This window comes from Alligator mississippiensis, chromosome 11 (assembly GCF_030867095.1).
Source record: "Alligator mississippiensis isolate rAllMis1 chromosome 11, rAllMis1, whole genome shotgun sequence".
NCBI classification, from domain to species: Eukaryota; Metazoa; Chordata; order Crocodylia; family Alligatoridae; genus Alligator; species Alligator mississippiensis.
In genome coordinates this window covers 38564433-38580895 of record NC_081834.1, presented here as the reverse complement: position 1 = coordinate 38580895, position 16463 = coordinate 38564433, and the positions used below count along the sequence as shown (strand labels likewise).

Below are 16463 nucleotides of genomic sequence, written 5' to 3'. Positions count from 1 at the left end.
ATTTTGCTTTAGATTATGCATGCACATTTTTTCTGGTTTTATAGTTTTTATTGATCAGAGACTGGTAAATTGCCCAAATTAACTAGAACCAAAATAGAGTAATGGTACATTATTTATACACTGCAATAATTTTATCTGCTGCACTTCTTATTGGGATAGTATCTTGCCTTCTCCTGAGTAAAGCACAAAAGTAGTCAACTGCCTCTAGGGAACTGTGGTAATTCCAGCAAATGATTACACATGCAGTAGTTTTTCCACAGACGCCTATCTGCTTTGTTGCTTTTTCCATGATTTAAGACTATACAAAAGTCATTATCAAACATTGTCCCTTTATGCATAATAGAACTGCACAATTCGTAAACATGGGGAATATGGCGATAATTAATTAAGGTGATAAGAGAAACAAAATATTAATATAGTCCATTTAAGACAATCTCACATTAGAAAAGGAAATATTTTGCTATTATGAAAACTGGAACATGTACTATGGAAAATAAATTGCTTGTGGCACTGATGATTATGTTTCAGCCTGAAGTCTTTACTTCTTGAAAATCCAAAATACTTGTTTAATCATGAAAAATGCTTTAAAGTTGCTTATACTTCATTAAAAGTCTTCATATATTTTTCAGGGATACTTGCTACTTTGAAAGTGTGTCAAACTGTGCCCCAAAATCACTCAATATTTCACTGAAATCAGAATCTTTTTCCTGGCATTTTAAGTTTTATTTCCATTTCTTCATTGTTGAGAGGAAGAGTGATCTAGTGATTACAACATGGGGCTGGGTATCAAGGCTGAGCTCCGTTCCCTTCTTTGGCACCAATTTACTGTGACTTTAGGGAAATTGTTTAACTCTGTGCATCAGTTTCTTCATCTGTAGGATAAGAGGGGTAATACCTGCATCATCAGGATATTATGGAGATTTATTAAATAAATCTTTATAAAGCACTTTTACATTTGTCAACAAAGGGCACTCCAGCTGTTTGGAGAAGCTGCCTAACATTTTCTACTATGTATCTCTTTAGTGTTGTTGAAAGGAGTTGACCTTAGTACAAATACCTTTCCCTCTTTTCTTGATGGCTTCTGCTTGTTCCCAATATATTAGACTTTTATGGGAAAACAACTTCCTAATGAGCTATAATAAAAAAGGCTCAGTCACGTCTCTAGCTAGATTCTGTGCTGTAGAAAGTTTAGCAAAATCAGTCATTTTGCTTGAAGAGGCTTTTGTCATGTGGCAAAAGGATAGGATTTCTACTGAAGTGAGTTAATGATGGTAAAGCTGTTGTATCAACTTAAGGTCAAGATATAGGATATGTAAACTTCCTGTAGATAAAAATTAACAGATGCAGCTCAAAAGTCCACCACTATGAAAAACAGGAATAGGGACTTTAATTGAGATTGTCTACATAGCATACTGAAATAACTTAAGGAGATGGGTGTATCGGTGGGGTGGTGCAGCAGGCTGTGCGCTGCATGCGCAGCGAGCTCTCTTGAGTTCACAAGCACGTCACTGCTGACTCCTAGAGCTCCACACATGCTCTGAGCTCACAAGCTGGTCAATTCGGGGTCTGGCCAGAGCCCGTACTTCATGTAGCTCCAGAATCCAGTAGATGACGGGTGCTTGTGTTCATCCTTCCCTTTTTGCCTACTCCCCCAGAATTCAGCAGCAGGGGAAAAGTGGGGATGAGCGTCAGTGGAGCTCACCTCTGGGGTTCTGGAGCTGGGTGAAAGCAGGGGCTGAGCACTCCTTCTGCTGCCCATCCCCTCTTTTCCCCTGGTGCTGGAGAAAAGAAAGGGGAGGGCAAATGTCAGCAATACTCACCCTCCTGGGCTCCAGAGCCATGCAAAAACAGGGTCTCTGGGCAGACCCTTTGGCAACCAGCTAATAGGCTCAGAGCTCTCTGAGCTCACTTGGCATCCAAGATTGCAATGAGGGGGTGCAGTCACACCCCCTCTGGCTGCGTAGAACATCCTGAATCGGCTGTATAGAGCATCCTAAATCCATCTGTACTTGGGAAAGAGGTCACAGAGCTTATAAGGGGAAGCAAAGCCTTCTCTTTTACAGAATCATACTGCTTTAAGAAAGATCTGAAGGAACCATTTTTATTATTATACAAAGTAGGAAACTAGTAATCATAATGGCCAGTGTCATAACCACATAATCACAAGATAATGAATGTCCAGAGGTAACTGAAACCTCATAAAAAAAAGACTCAAAACAATTCCTCATAATTAAAACAGTAGGCTAAATTAATCATTTCTAGCAGTTCTTAAGTATCTATTGAAAGGCAGCCATTTTGGGGAGTTGGGAAAGTGGGAACTCTTCAGAAGTCCACTAGAGTTTGATTCAGAAGCCAGGTGCAATAATACTGGATACAGGGGTGTAGGTTGTAGCCGTGTTGGTCTAAGAACATAGGTAGACAAGGTTCTTTGGGTGAATCTGATATCTTTTATTAGACCAATGTAAATAGTTGGAAAACAATTAAGCAAGCTTTCAGGTTCAAAAACCCTTTGTCAGGCTAAGGAAGTTCCAGCAGCTGGTGTGTGCTCTTCCTGGATGGAAAGAAAAGTAAAGAAGCCAGAGGCTGGGCTGGTATGCATACAAGACAGGTAGTCCGTGAAAATGTAGATTGAGGAGTCAATGTGTGAGAGACAGGCTACGTTGGTCTAATAAAAGATATCAGATTCACCCAAAGAACCTTGTGTGCCATAATACTGGATATGCACAAATAAAGTAAATAGAAATACACTTAATAATATACTGAATGTTTCCTAAACTGCATATCCAATTCGTTCAGGCTGCCTTGTCCTCTGTGCACAGGAATAAGTGCATGTATGATAGATCTGTTTCCTGTGAATTTCAGATACTGGTACAAATAACTGAAGGTGTTAAATACCCATACTGTTGAATCAATAGATTTCCAAGGACAATTGGAATAAAGGATTTCTTTGTGAGCATTATTTGCTTGGCTTATGCAACTCAGAAACTGCCTCCCAGCATTGAATTAATATTCCATATTAAAGTATTCAAATACATTCAAATATTCTGATTTGTGAAAATTTGGTTTAACAGGATTTTCATGTTTAAAGTGGGCAAATTATAGTGACATTCTGCTCAGGTTGGTACTTTGTGTTTCCCTAGAAAAGAAAGGACAGGTGATCGGGCAGTAATGAGAGCTGCACAAAACATTCCCTTCTTCCTTGCACCTGCACACCCACTGAGCACCTGCATTTTGACCAGGCAGAATAACCTAATTGTGTTTATATTGTTCACAATCATTCATAATAGCTCAAGGTGACACATGGGCATATGACAGTCTCCATAGACACACATGCTTTAAATATTCCACTAATAATACAAGCTTGTTTGGCCCTGGGAATAAAAAATATAATTTTCTTCCTAGATGCAAAAGACAGCCTCCACTCCTCTACCTGGCTAGCTGGTCAGAGAACTGTGTTTTCCTTCTTTGCTTTGCGTTCTTAGATAATACTTTGCCACTTTGAATGGAATGAACTATATTCAGATAGTCTCATAACATTAGGCATTCTGGATTTAAATCTGTTCATGCTTAACATATGAACTTTTGTGTGTGAGAGCTAGAGGAGGAGATTGGAGGATCTTAGAACTAAAGATGGATGTGCCTCAAAAAGCCTCTGTTTCATCAATGATCTAGAATTTAACCGTGCACAGCAAAGAATCTCAGGCTTTGCCTCTTTCATCTAGTAGAGACTACAAAAAGGGATAGGAAAAGCTGAGTCTAAATATCAAAACGTCAATATTCTTGCAGACTATTTTTTCATCGTCTGAAATTCATCTTTTATATGCTGGTGAGGCATACACAGCCAAAGAGTCTAGCCCTACCAACTGATGCCAATATCAAACTTTGCATTGTATTATTATTTATAGCATCTGACTGGAGCCTGGCAGTGCTAGCCTCTATGCACATCACACTTTGTCTGTGCCTGGAAAAGCTATTGATCACAATGTGATATGAGTCGGGTCAAAATGCTGACATGTTTTCCCTTCTTTTTCTTCAACTCATCTCTCCAAAAGATTACCTATCACCATGGAAAACAAACAAACAAAACAAAACTGTGGGTTTGCTTCTGTATTAGTTTGCACTACTTTTATATCATTTTAACTTTTTTCACATCACTGAAGTTATTCCATATTTAAATTGGTATAAATAACAGGAGAATCAGTTCTGCATCCTGTAGTATGCTATAACTGCAACAATGTTAAGTAGAGATGGTCAGAAAAGTATGGATGAAGCATTTGTTTTTGCCAAAAAATGAGGCATATTTTAGCTGGGTTCAATGAACTTCTGCGCTTGAGACAGGGAGCCCCAGCCTGCATTTTAATGGGACAGAGATGCTGAAAGCTCTGAGCATTAGGGCAGATATAACTGTCAAGTGTGCTCTGAAACCAGGCAGCTTGGGAACCCCCTGCAATTGTTCAGTTGTAAGACTATTTTTTGTAAAAAATAAATACAGCCGGTGTAAACAGGGAAGCTGACAAGACAGACAATTTCGCTGAGCAGGTGAAGGATCTGGAAATTTTCTGGTTTACTAGAAATGTTGAAAACATTGGTCCAAACCCTGCTTTTTGGCCAGCTCTAATCATTAAAAGCTCTGGCATCACAGTGAGAGGAACTGTGAGAGTAATTCAAGCCAAAATACATGGACTTTGATCAATTCATATTTTAAGGCTAAAATATCAAACTGAGCTAAAATCAAAAGTATGATTTGTTTAATTCTCAGTTCTTAAAAATCGAACAGTTCAGCAATTTAGCATACACAACCATCTCCAAAATCAAACACCAACATGAAAAACATCTGTAAGTCTAGTCTCCTTGTTTTCCGGTATTCAGCTCACAAAAATACTCCTAGGACAAATAAACATGCATCATGGAAGAGAAACCTCTCTTGTAAATAAGGCCAATAATGAAAACATGATTTTCTTCTGCTGATATCTTTCAAATGTATCAAGCACAACGCAGGAAGAGTGTTATGGGGTTACAAACACATTTCAGGGAACACAAACCACTGTTCAGGTACACAATAGGTGAGGATTTCGAGAGATCTCATTTCTCCAACTCCTTTCCTCCCCCCCCACTTCAAAGCACTCATATTTCCAGAACTAGTTACCTAAATATCCGGCCACACTGTCAAAAAAGGCAGCACACAGTGTATTAAATAGGGTGACCATATTATTTCTAAGGAAATCTGGGACACTGTCTCCCCAGCCCCCCAGTCAGCAGCGCTGCTGCAGGAAGAAGCAGACAGACAGGGATGTGGGGTGTAGTCCAGCAGGGAGTGGAGCAGCATGGAACAGTAGGCAGACAGGCAGGCACCGGTGCTGCTGCTGCTGTGCAGGACCAAGGTAGGCAGAGTGGAGCAGTGCCCAGTCCAGCCAAGTCCTCTACCACCCCCACCAGCTGCTACTTAGGAGGAGCCAGACCAGGCACGTGCAGGTGGCAGCAGAGGTGCCTGCCTGCCTACCTGCCCCGGTGTGATGGACTACACCCTGTGCCCCTGCCCACCTGCCTCTGCTCTGCCTGCAGCAGCCAGTTCTAGGACTTCTGTTTCAATTTTCACCAACCGGCTGGAACGGCCTAGGAAATCCATGACTGTCCTGGCCAACCTAGGACGTACGGTCACCCTAATAAAACATGTTTTAAAACCTGGTTCTTATTTAGGCACCAAAAAGAGAATGAAACACTTGTGAAAATCTGTTCCATGGAATTCAGCTCATAGGTTCACAATTCAGCATAGCGCCTTTGTGTGCACAAAACAGATCAGATCCAGGATTGTTTATGAAACATTGGACCTGCTTATGAACCAGCCCGAGCTCTGGTTTTGAAGTAAAAAGCCTAAAACAAAAACAATTCATATTTTACCCCTTTCTAGCCTGTCAAAATTCAATGACAGGGACAGATTACTTTAGTATGACTACAGTTTATCAAAACTTGCCAAAAAAAAGAAAGCTTGAGAGCACTGGAAGTCTAAGCTGTGACAATGTCTTTGCAAATACATTTCTTACATATGCAAAGACAGTGTCTTTGCAAATACATTTCTTCCAAGGAGCTAATGATGCCAACAGGTGTACCCAAAGATCTCTTCCACTGTGAGATGTTACCCAAGGAGCTCTGCCAGGACTACTAGGCACAGTTCCAAACAAATACCACAATGAGTATAAGGGTTGCTGGTTGTAGCCATGTTGGTCTAAGGACACAAGCAGACAAGTTTCTTTGAGCAGATGTAATATATTTTATTAGACCAACTAAATAGTTGTAAAAATTGTTCTTTGCAAGCTTTCAGGCACAAACACCCCTCTTCAAGCTTAGGGAGAGTCTGGTGCTGTTTTGTGTGCTCTCCTGGGTAGAATAGAAGCCAATATGCAAAATTCAGATCTGTGAAAATGCAAATGTGTGCCAGTGAGGATCAGAGAGAATAGGAAAATTCTCTAATTCCCTCTCCCATTCCCTCTGATCCTCACTGCCACAATCCCAGGCACATGAAAACAGCCCTTGAAGTTTTTTTATATGACAATGGGGAAAAATGACTTCTCTCCAAAAGGTACAGTGAGCAGAATCAATTAACCTGCGGTCCCCATTACCTGCACACAGCTATTGTTTATCATGCAATAGCACATCCAAGAATGTGACCAAGCTAAGGCACGTTTCTGGGAAGCAGGTTTCCAAAATATTTTTAACCTGTGAATTTCATGACAAAATACAAAAAAAAAAAGCTAGCTAATGACTTTTCAGTAAACTCCCTCAGTGTGCTATTCATGTGAAATAGTGGGGAGAATAAAAGTTATTTAAATGACTTTATAATCACCTTCCTCCCTGCTCCCCATTTCCCTAACCTCCCCTTCTGGGATCACTGACTACATGTACAGACAATTCTTGCAAGGAGAAGCATACATATATTTGACTATAAAAAGAATGCAGAAATAACTCATAAAACCCCCATGTTCATGTCATGTTGACAAAATGGTGAGCCAGCTGCCAGCCTATCAATATGGTTTGTGGTAGCGTATTAAATGTAGTAGATGTAACATTATCTAGAGTGGTTTCTTTTTTTGGTATATTTTTTTATATAATTATGTTCTTCAGAGCAGATTTACATTTAGATTTAGCAAAGGGATCCTTACCAAGAAATCTGAGTAAAAGGGAACGTGGGTCTTGTTAAACTTAAAATAGACGTTATGTTGCAAAACAAAAATTAGGCTCCAAAAGGTGTTTCATTATAGTACAAACCCCTGAAATTCTCAATTAGTTTTCATTGACACAGGTTTTTATTATTACAACTAAAAGTAAACTTCTGAATTCCTTGCAGATGAAAGAACACAAAAGCAATGAAAAGGAAAGGAGTATACTCTCAATGGGTTTACAGAATTCAGCTTTAGCTAAAGATGTGTTGGAAGGCTGCTTCTATTCTTAAATTTAGTTGATTGTAAGTGTTTAGTGCATTATAATTTTGCAGTAAAAGGCAACAGGAAGTCTATTTCTGGGTGATTATAGCATCCCTTGGGTGGTGGTGGAAGGCACAAGGCCAAAGAAGAAATTACTTGAACCACATGGGAATGCAAGAGTCCCTTTTAATGGACTCTGCTTGAGTTTCTTACTGCTTTTCTGAAATTCAACTTTATATATGAACTATAAGAGAGACCTCAAAGTTATACCTTCACTGGGTATTATCACTGCAATTATAACATAACTGGTATCCAGTTTAAAGCTCCCTTATTCTTTAAGTTCTAACCATTCCAAAATAATATATCACTGACATTATCTCATATCCAGCAAAACAAAAATACAAACAGGTAATTCTGCATAAATAAAGGAATCCGGGTATAAAATAAGATTCTGTTCCCTTTTGAAAAAGCTCTTAATATTTAATCCTGAAATTAGTAGATGTATTAGATAAACATCAGTTTCTTACCTGATAATGACACACTGATTTTCTCTGTCAATAATCATGTTTCTGTACATGTTGTCTGCAAGAGCATAGATATGTGGTGGATTTTCATACTGAGCCTATAGGGGGGATACCAAGGTATATTTCAGACAGTACATCAAATAATACAGAAAAAAATGAAATATGTAGTTAGCACAGTTGCTTGTGCTAGTTAAAATGGCTACAGACAGACATTCAGTTTCTACCAGGAGAACTGTCATTCTTCCAGTGGACTCCGCAAGTGTACAGACATTCAAGCTTTTTCTTCTAGAACAAAAATGACTGCTCTGGGAGAAAAATAACCTGGGAACAACCAAGGTTAAATTGCTCTAAAGAGATTTTTCTCAGGAGACTGAATGTCTGCACACTTTTCCCATGGCTTAAGTCCTCTTGGGGACAAGGAGCAGTGGAGCTGGGGGGAAGGCTCCTGTGCCTTCTTAAGACTGGGGTCAGCAGCCTGGAGAAGGTGCAGCAGCAGCTGCTCCCACCTTTCCCATAGACCCTGTGTGAGAAGCAAGCAGGAGCGTTGTGTGCTGCTTCTTCCCACTTGGCTGCTGGGCACCTGGGGCTGAGCACAGGGAATGGTGGTGTCCTCTATTGGCTTCCCCTTGGGCCTGCTGGCACTCAGCTGAGCAGTGAGAGCAGTTATACAAGTCAGCATGACTGAGAGTTGGGCTTGGAGAGGCTTTCCCCAGCCCAGTTTTTTGCTCAGCCAGCTTCCTATTACTGGTATGGAACTGGGTTCAAGGAGGCTCTCTCTGGGATAAGCAAGGTAAAGCCAGTGTCCGCTCCTTGCACCAGAATCCCAAGTATGTGGAGCAGGCAAGGGTTTTCTTCCACTTTCTAGCTTTGGGAAAAGGCAGGAAGAAGCAGCCCTTGCACCCCTCCTGTCTGGCTTAGGGAAGGGAATAGGGCTGTGCCTCTGCCCCCTTCCCCTCCCAGACTCCTCTTGGGCTGGGGGCTCCCCCAGCTTTGCCCCAGTGCTCTCCCCACTATACTGGCAGATGGAGTGCAGGAGGCTGCTTCCCCATTCCCCACCTCCCCCTCTGGTCTTTCCCTACTACTCTACTCTCCCTGGGGACCAGAAGTGGAGCAGGTACTGAGCTCTTTCCCTTCCCCAGACCAGGATCACTCTGTCTTGGAAAGGCAGGAAGAGCAGGGGAGAGGAGACAACTGCAGACTGAACATGTATACTGCTCCCTCTCTCAAAAGGATTTCATCAATGTAAATTTCTCAAAAATGAATGTCTGTTTGTGGCCAATGTGTATTTGAAATTGACACTCGGACACCAGCAGCTAGATAAAAATAATCACACAAGTTCTTTCCAGGAAGACTTTTATTGAAAGCCTAGTGCCATATTTTCAAAACTGGCATCTAATTTTGGATGCCTCCATATTTTGCTACCCAACCTTAGAGGTCCAGGGCCAGATTTGGTGGTTCACAAAAGCTGTTTTGTCCTTTGTGAATCGTGCATGTAGCTCATGAAAATTTCCGCCCTTCAGACAGGGCCTGCCTGCTGAGGTACACCTGATTTTGGTCAAATATATATAAAGATACAAATCTAGTTTTCAACTCTTCATTGTATATCTCAGTGAATTAAACTTGAAAACTGAGGATTAGGCAGAAGCAGGACTTCAAAATTATATGTGATCAACAAATAAAGTTTCCGATCTTAGTAAGTTATACCAGCATCACAGCCAGACAACATACACTTACATCAGTTCAGAAAAGAATCTGCATACTACAAAATGGAGCAAATTTTACACAACACTTTACTTACAGCTCCCTGGTACATTTCAATTTCCTTTTCTCCAAAGTATGGCATCTGTTTGAAAGGATTCACAGAGATTAATACAGATCCAATATATGTCTGTGTTCAAAAGCAGTTAAGGTTCATAGAGTAATTTCAATAACTATTATTTCACAAAGAATTACATCATTACTACTGATGTACTACATAACTTTTAAAAAAATATTACATAATACAACAAAGCTTCAAAGTATTTAAATTATCTTACCGAATAATACAAAATAATCATAACTTGTAAAGATCTTTAAGAAACATTATTGGGCTTACAGGAAGACAAACATACCATTCAGGTAAATATTTCTATGATGTCAGGAAATATATATATATTTTTAGCATGAATTAAACTCTTTTTTTTTTTTAATCACAAATCCAAAATACAGAAAAGAGCTAATAATGTACCTATACTCTTAACTACTTCTGCTGCCTGAAAAGGTCTGCTTAGTTGGAAATTCACAGAAAGATGCATTGTAAAGTTTTAGAGAAATGATCCTAAATTCTCAGTTTTGTTAAGTTTTGTTGAAGCCTCTCCATAAAAAACAGAGATAAGCAGAGTTCAGTTAGGTTGGTCCAGGTCTTGGACAGAAGGCAGAGTAGAGCTGCATGTCATAGACTAGTGAGCAGTTGCTTACAAAAGCTTACGTATCTCTGAGCTAGTCTATAAGTACAACTCTGCCTTATATCTGCCTCATTTCTGACTAACATAGCAAACTACTGTACCTCTCAATTTCTGGATGTGAGGCTTCTAAGGGGGCTGCAGGAAGTGGTATTGGCACCTCAAGAAATGGTGCTATTCTGTATTAATTCCTATTAAAGCAACACTTTGACACACTGCTGAAAAATGTATCTCCCACTATTTGAAATGCCATGATATTTCTGCAAGATTTAGGATGCTATCTGGCTCAATTCTGATTTAAATAATTACAATCTGGAACCTGAAATCATCTAGTACATACAATAGATATGGAATACTTCATCTTCTCTCCTAAAATATAAAAGCTGTACTGTGCACTCTGAAGTAGGTACAGTATTCTACTTTAGAGGGTGACAAAATTTCATTTACAGAAGAGGGAATTTGTGTGTGCACACATGCTTGTGTGCAAAATATACCCACCCATGTAGTTTGTAAGACATTTTAGGTTCCTTTGAAATAAAAGTATCATGTACGTGTCTGAGATGATAAAAACTATTTTAGTCAGATATGTTCACTGATACATCTGGATATACTTGGATATAGCTATGTATCTGTATGCAAATGCCAAAAATATGAAGTATTTCAGATACTATTTAGCTATCTGGAACTACTCATGGGCAAACAATCTTGGCCCCAACACCTCATAAAAAAAAAAGGTAGCATTGGCATTTAATGGCCTACAAAAAAATTTATTGTTATGGTATAATAGTAGAAAATGATGTCATTTGTCAGACAAGAGATAATAAGTCACTGAGCATAATTTCTTTATTGTGAATTTGTAATGCTTCCTTCATACATTTTTGGATTTAATACAAAAAAGAGTGACAACATCCAAGACATCAATATGGCAAATCAAGCATTCATTGTGTTAGTATAAACATCTGAAGTGATAGTTTTCTGTTGATAAACAATGCCAGCATTTTAGGGAAAGATGCAGTAATCTCTATGACCAAAGTGGCACAGAGTATGTTCATTCATGCATAGACACATTAACAGCCAAAAGATTCAAGATCTGACCTCCAGTTTACGAAAAGAAAGCTTGTACAGAATTGTAGTAGGATAAAAAAGTAATTATAATATTTTACAAGAAGTATCTGATATCTAAGATTCTCATTTAACCACTGATTCTTGTTAAAAAAAAAAAGCATTGAATTCTATTTTCATTGGCAGACTGTTTTTATGCAAATCCCTTGTATTTGCATAGTGAGAAAACAAAGAGTTAACCTGCTTTTACCAGTGCAAAACTCAGAACTGAAAACTCTGCAAGTGTAATCCAAGAAAAGTAAAGCTCCAAAGGGACAAAGATACTTTGTATTACTCATGGGGAGACCACTGTACCCTAACCCTAACAAAATAACCCATGGAGTTTTGACAAATATTACATAACTTTACCACAATTCTAAATAGCCAGGTTATTAACTATTCAGTAAGTGATTTTCCTTGTTCAATGAGGACTTAACAAAAATGTCAGCACATGGTATTAAAAGCTCAGGTAGTTTGGGGTGTGACTGTGAGGGCAAGTGGTCTGAGATATTATTTCCATCCTGAAGTCTAAACTGCCTAACTGATAGGCCTGTGCAAAGCAGCTAGTATTGGCTTCGGATTTGGCTGATTCGGGGAACAGTGATTCAATTTGGTGATTCGAATCACTGTCTTGAATCAGTTCTGCCGAATCTGATTCGGAGATTCAGCCACTGCTCAATTGGCCGAATCTCTGAATCAAACAGGCCCCATCCCCCTCCTCACTCTCCCAGCCCCGTCAATGGCTGCCCTGCCTAGCCCCAGTGTCCTGGCTCTTAAAAAAAAAGAAAGAAAGAAAGAAAAAAAAAAGTCCCGCACTCACCAGCCGCTGCCAGGCAAGGGGGAGGGGGAATACCTGCTGCCCCCCACTGCATGAGGGGGCTCTGCCACAAGCCCCCAGAGACCACTATGGATGCTGCAGCAGCCAGTGACTGTGGGGCTTTTTTTTTTTTTAAATAGCTGGGACGCTGGGGCCGGGCAGGGCAGCCATTGATGGGACTGGGAGAGCAGGTAGGGGTTCGGGGGGTGCTCATGGGGGCTGGGGGATCAGGCAGGGGATGGAGCCTGGCGGGGGTCCCCCCATGGTCCCCTTTCCCGTCCTTCAGCACCCCCCCCCCAACTTACCAGCATAAAGTCTGGGTCCAGCTCCCTTGTGGCAGTGGGCGGGGACTGCCCAAATCTCCAAATCTCTCCAAATCTTTTCTGAATCAATTCAGACCTTTTTATTGGTTTCCCAATTTGATTCAAATTTGGAAATTTGGCTGCTGAATCTGGCCAAATCTCCTCCAAATCAAATCAGCACCCAAAGCTTTGCACAGCCTTAGTAACTGATGTCTAACTGCCATAAAATTAAAAACTTCTAGTCCCTCCTACAAAAACCTGAACTCTTCAAATGAGCTGTCTTCTCTTTATACTTCCAAGAAGTCTGAAATCAGATTTTAAAGCCAAAGGAGAAAACAATCCGTTCCAGTAGACAATTCTGCTGACTAGTATCAATTAGATTTGTTTCTGCAGATTACATTAGAATATGAAAGCTAAAAATGAAATAGTGACCCAGTATGTTTCACTTAAATGGAGTCTTTTCATATGATGATATTTCTAACAGAAAAGCAAACTTTTGCAGCTGTAATCCAAGTGTTTTTCCTGTAGGGTTATATGTTCACTTGTTTTTCTCTTTCATCTTTTAATTTATCTTAGTAAAATGTCCTGGGACTAGAAAGACAATGGACCTTCATAATACCTGTTTCAAGATCCTACTATATACTGTATTAACAGTTCGAGACTAAACTAATTCAGCTTCATGTTACAAGAGAAACAACACTGTTTTGATAGCAGTATTTACGTGCCAGAAAAAGAAATGACTTAAATCATGACATAGGGTCTCATTCCATTAAAATTTAAGCAGGCAAGTAGCCCCGTTTAATGAACTGGATTTACACCCATGAATATTATTCACATGGAGCAGCAGGCCCATATTAGGAACAATGACTAGGAGCAGTACTAAGTACCTAGAATAATGCAAGAACCTACATAAAAAGCCTACATAGAATAAAGTCCTACACAGAATGAAGTTCAGAGCATATAATGTGCTTAGTGGATGAAAAGCATTTTGCATAATTCCAGGTGAATTTTCATATAGAAGGCTCAGCTTTAAATGAACAGTTTGCTTAACTGTGATACACATCACTCATTAGATACAAATTGCCTACATCATCTCAAGAAAAAAAAAGTATTTATAAAGGATACAAAGATGTAATCATCCATATATCGTTTCTTCAGGTTCTCCACGATCGAATCCTCTGTGATTTTAGAAAGCAAGACCATATCATCCACTCCACTGTGTTTGACATTGTGGCTCAACCAGTGATACCTGTAGTGTACTTTGCTACCCTGTAAGAAAAGTCAATATATATCAAAAAGGTTAGCATACTTCTCATTGTCTTTAGAAAGTGAAAATGGTGTATTTATTCATAAACTGAACCAAAAAATATTATCTTACATTCAGCAGTGGCCCCCATGCCTATTTGGGTCTTGGACTGAAATATACCTCCTTTCACCTAAATAAGTCAGATTTATTTATTTCAGTTAATAAATGAAGCACTGAACACTTGTTTCTGTATTTGACTGAAGAGAGATCCAGCTGTTGGCTGCTGTAGCTCTAACAGGTCAAACTACAAAAAATATTAGAATTTTCACAGTGAGCATAATCTGCCACTAACGCAGAGGCATGGTAGATTCCTTACCACTTGCAGTCTTAGGTCAAACCTACATCTCTTTGTAAAATGTATGTTCTGACTCAAATGAACAATTCGTAAACGATCTGGCGACTGGACACTGGTGTCAAAACTGGACTAGCCAAGTTCGCTGACAACACCAAACTTTGGGGAAGAGTCTCCACGCTTGAGGACAGGTTGGTGATCTAGGCCAACTTCGATAGGGTTGCAAGGTGGGTGGATGAAAACCTGATGGCATTCAATACAAAGAAATTCAAGGTGTTCCACCTTGGGAATAAAAACCTGCATCACACTTATAGGCTCGGCAATGCTACACTTGCTAGCATCATGACTGAAAAAGACTGGGGGGTCATGATTGACCACAAGATGAATATGAACCACCAATGTGATACCGCAGCTGGCAAAGCAAACAAAACTGGCTTGCATCTACCAGTCATCTCAAGCAAGACCCAGGATGTCATCCTCTCGTTGTACTCGGCCTTGGTGAGGACGCACCTGGAGTACTGCATCCAATTCTGGGCTCCACAATTTAAGAAGGACATGGAGAAGCCTGAAAGAGTCCAGAGGAGAGCCACGTGCATGATCAGAGAGCAAGAGAATAGGCCTTATGAAGAGAGGCTGCGAGCTATGGGACTCTTCAGCCTGGAGAAGTGCAGGGGTGACTCAGGGGTGACTTGGTGGCTGCCTATAAGTACATAAGGGGTGTGCATCAGGATCTGGGGGAACACCTGTTCACCAGAGCACCCCAGGGGATGACAAGGTCCAATGGTCACAAACTCCTGCAAGACTGTTTTAGACTGGACATAAGGAAAAATGTCTCTACTATCCAAGCCCCCAAGGCCTGGAACAAACTCCGCCCGGGGGGTGCAAGCACCTACTCTGGACTCTTTCAAGATATCTATGAAAGTTATAAGCCTGCCACAGAAATCACTGAATAAAAATATATGGCTTGTGTTATACTGTATATTCCTAATACCCCCTTCTGTCTTAAAAACTATTAATTGTTGTATATAATTGACATCCAAATAAGAATTTGCTGTTAGAAACAGCTTACTATCTTTCTGTGAAAGCCCCATTGCTGTATCTATTCGACTCATGATGCTCAGAGTGCATACACAGAATGGCTTCATCACACTGTTTAGTATCTATGCACCTACCCTTCAAGCTAGCAATGAAGAAAATAACTTTTTCTACCAACAACTTGAAAAAGAGACTGAGAAAACTCACAGAAATGAGACTATTATAATATTTGGCAACTTCAATGCAAGAGTCGGGTGTAGTTTTAAGAATTGGCTGGTATTCTGGGCAAACATGAAGAGGAAAGGTAGCAGAAGGGCTGGCAAGCCCTCCAGGTACAATAGGGACATTGTGGTCCTCTTGAAAAAGAAAAAAGAGGCATACACACAATGGAAGTTAGGGACAGTGCTCAAGGAGGACTATACAACAGTGGACCGCACTTGTAGGGAAATGATTAGGAAAGCTAAGGCGGTGACTGAGTTTAAGTTAGCCAAAGGAATCGAGGACAAATAGAAGTCCTTCGTTAGGTATGTAGGGAGCAGAAGGAAAACAAATGGAAGCATGGGGCCCCTGTTTAACACCTCGGGACAGCTGGTAACGGACACTCGGGGGGTGGGGAAAGCTGAACTCCTGAATGCCCACTTTGTTTCGGTACTTCACCAAGGGGAAAGACAAGCGAAATAAGGATCACAGGGGGCATGGTGGGAATGATAGCCTTCCTACTGTGGATGCTGAGCTGGTACAAAACCAACTAGAAAAGCTGGACATTTATAAATCGGCAGGATCAGATGGACTTCACCCAAGAGGGCTGATGGAGCTGGCTGAGGTCACTGTGGAACCCCTGGCAAAAGTTTTCCAGAAATTGTGGCACACAGAGGAGATCCCTGAGGATTGGAAGAGGGCCAACATTGTGCCCATCTTCAAGAAGGGGAAGAGGGAGGACCTGGGCAACTATCAGCCTAACCTCCATCCCAGGGAAAATCCTGGAAAAACTCATTAAAGAATCTATGTGTGATACGCTCGTTGAGGGTAAGATTCTCAATGACAGCCAGCATGGCTTCATTGCAGGTAGGTCTTGTCTTACCAATCTCATCTCCTTCTATGAACAGGTCTCTTGCCACTTAGACATGGGAAAGAAGGTCGACATTATATACCTAGACTTCCAAAAGTTTTTTGATCTAGTATCCCACGATATCCTTGTGGAACAATTGGAAGATTGTGGGCTTAACT

At 40.4% G+C, this 16463-nt stretch overlaps 1 protein-coding gene across 1 annotated transcript in view; it reads right to left on the bottom strand.

Moving 5' to 3' along the window:
* Positions 1-16463, bottom strand: part of MYO1E (myosin IE) — a 170865-nt gene that overhangs the window by 79214 nt on the left and 75188 nt on the right. The window contains exons 2-4 of the mRNA XM_059714827.1: positions 13729-13872; positions 9741-9830; positions 7946-8040 (exon numbers count right to left, since the gene is read on the bottom strand). Of these exons, the coding sequence (XP_059570810.1) occupies positions 7946-8040; positions 9741-9830; positions 13729-13872 (329 nt within the window). The remainder of the gene's footprint in view (positions 1-7945; positions 8041-9740; positions 9831-13728; positions 13873-16463) is intronic.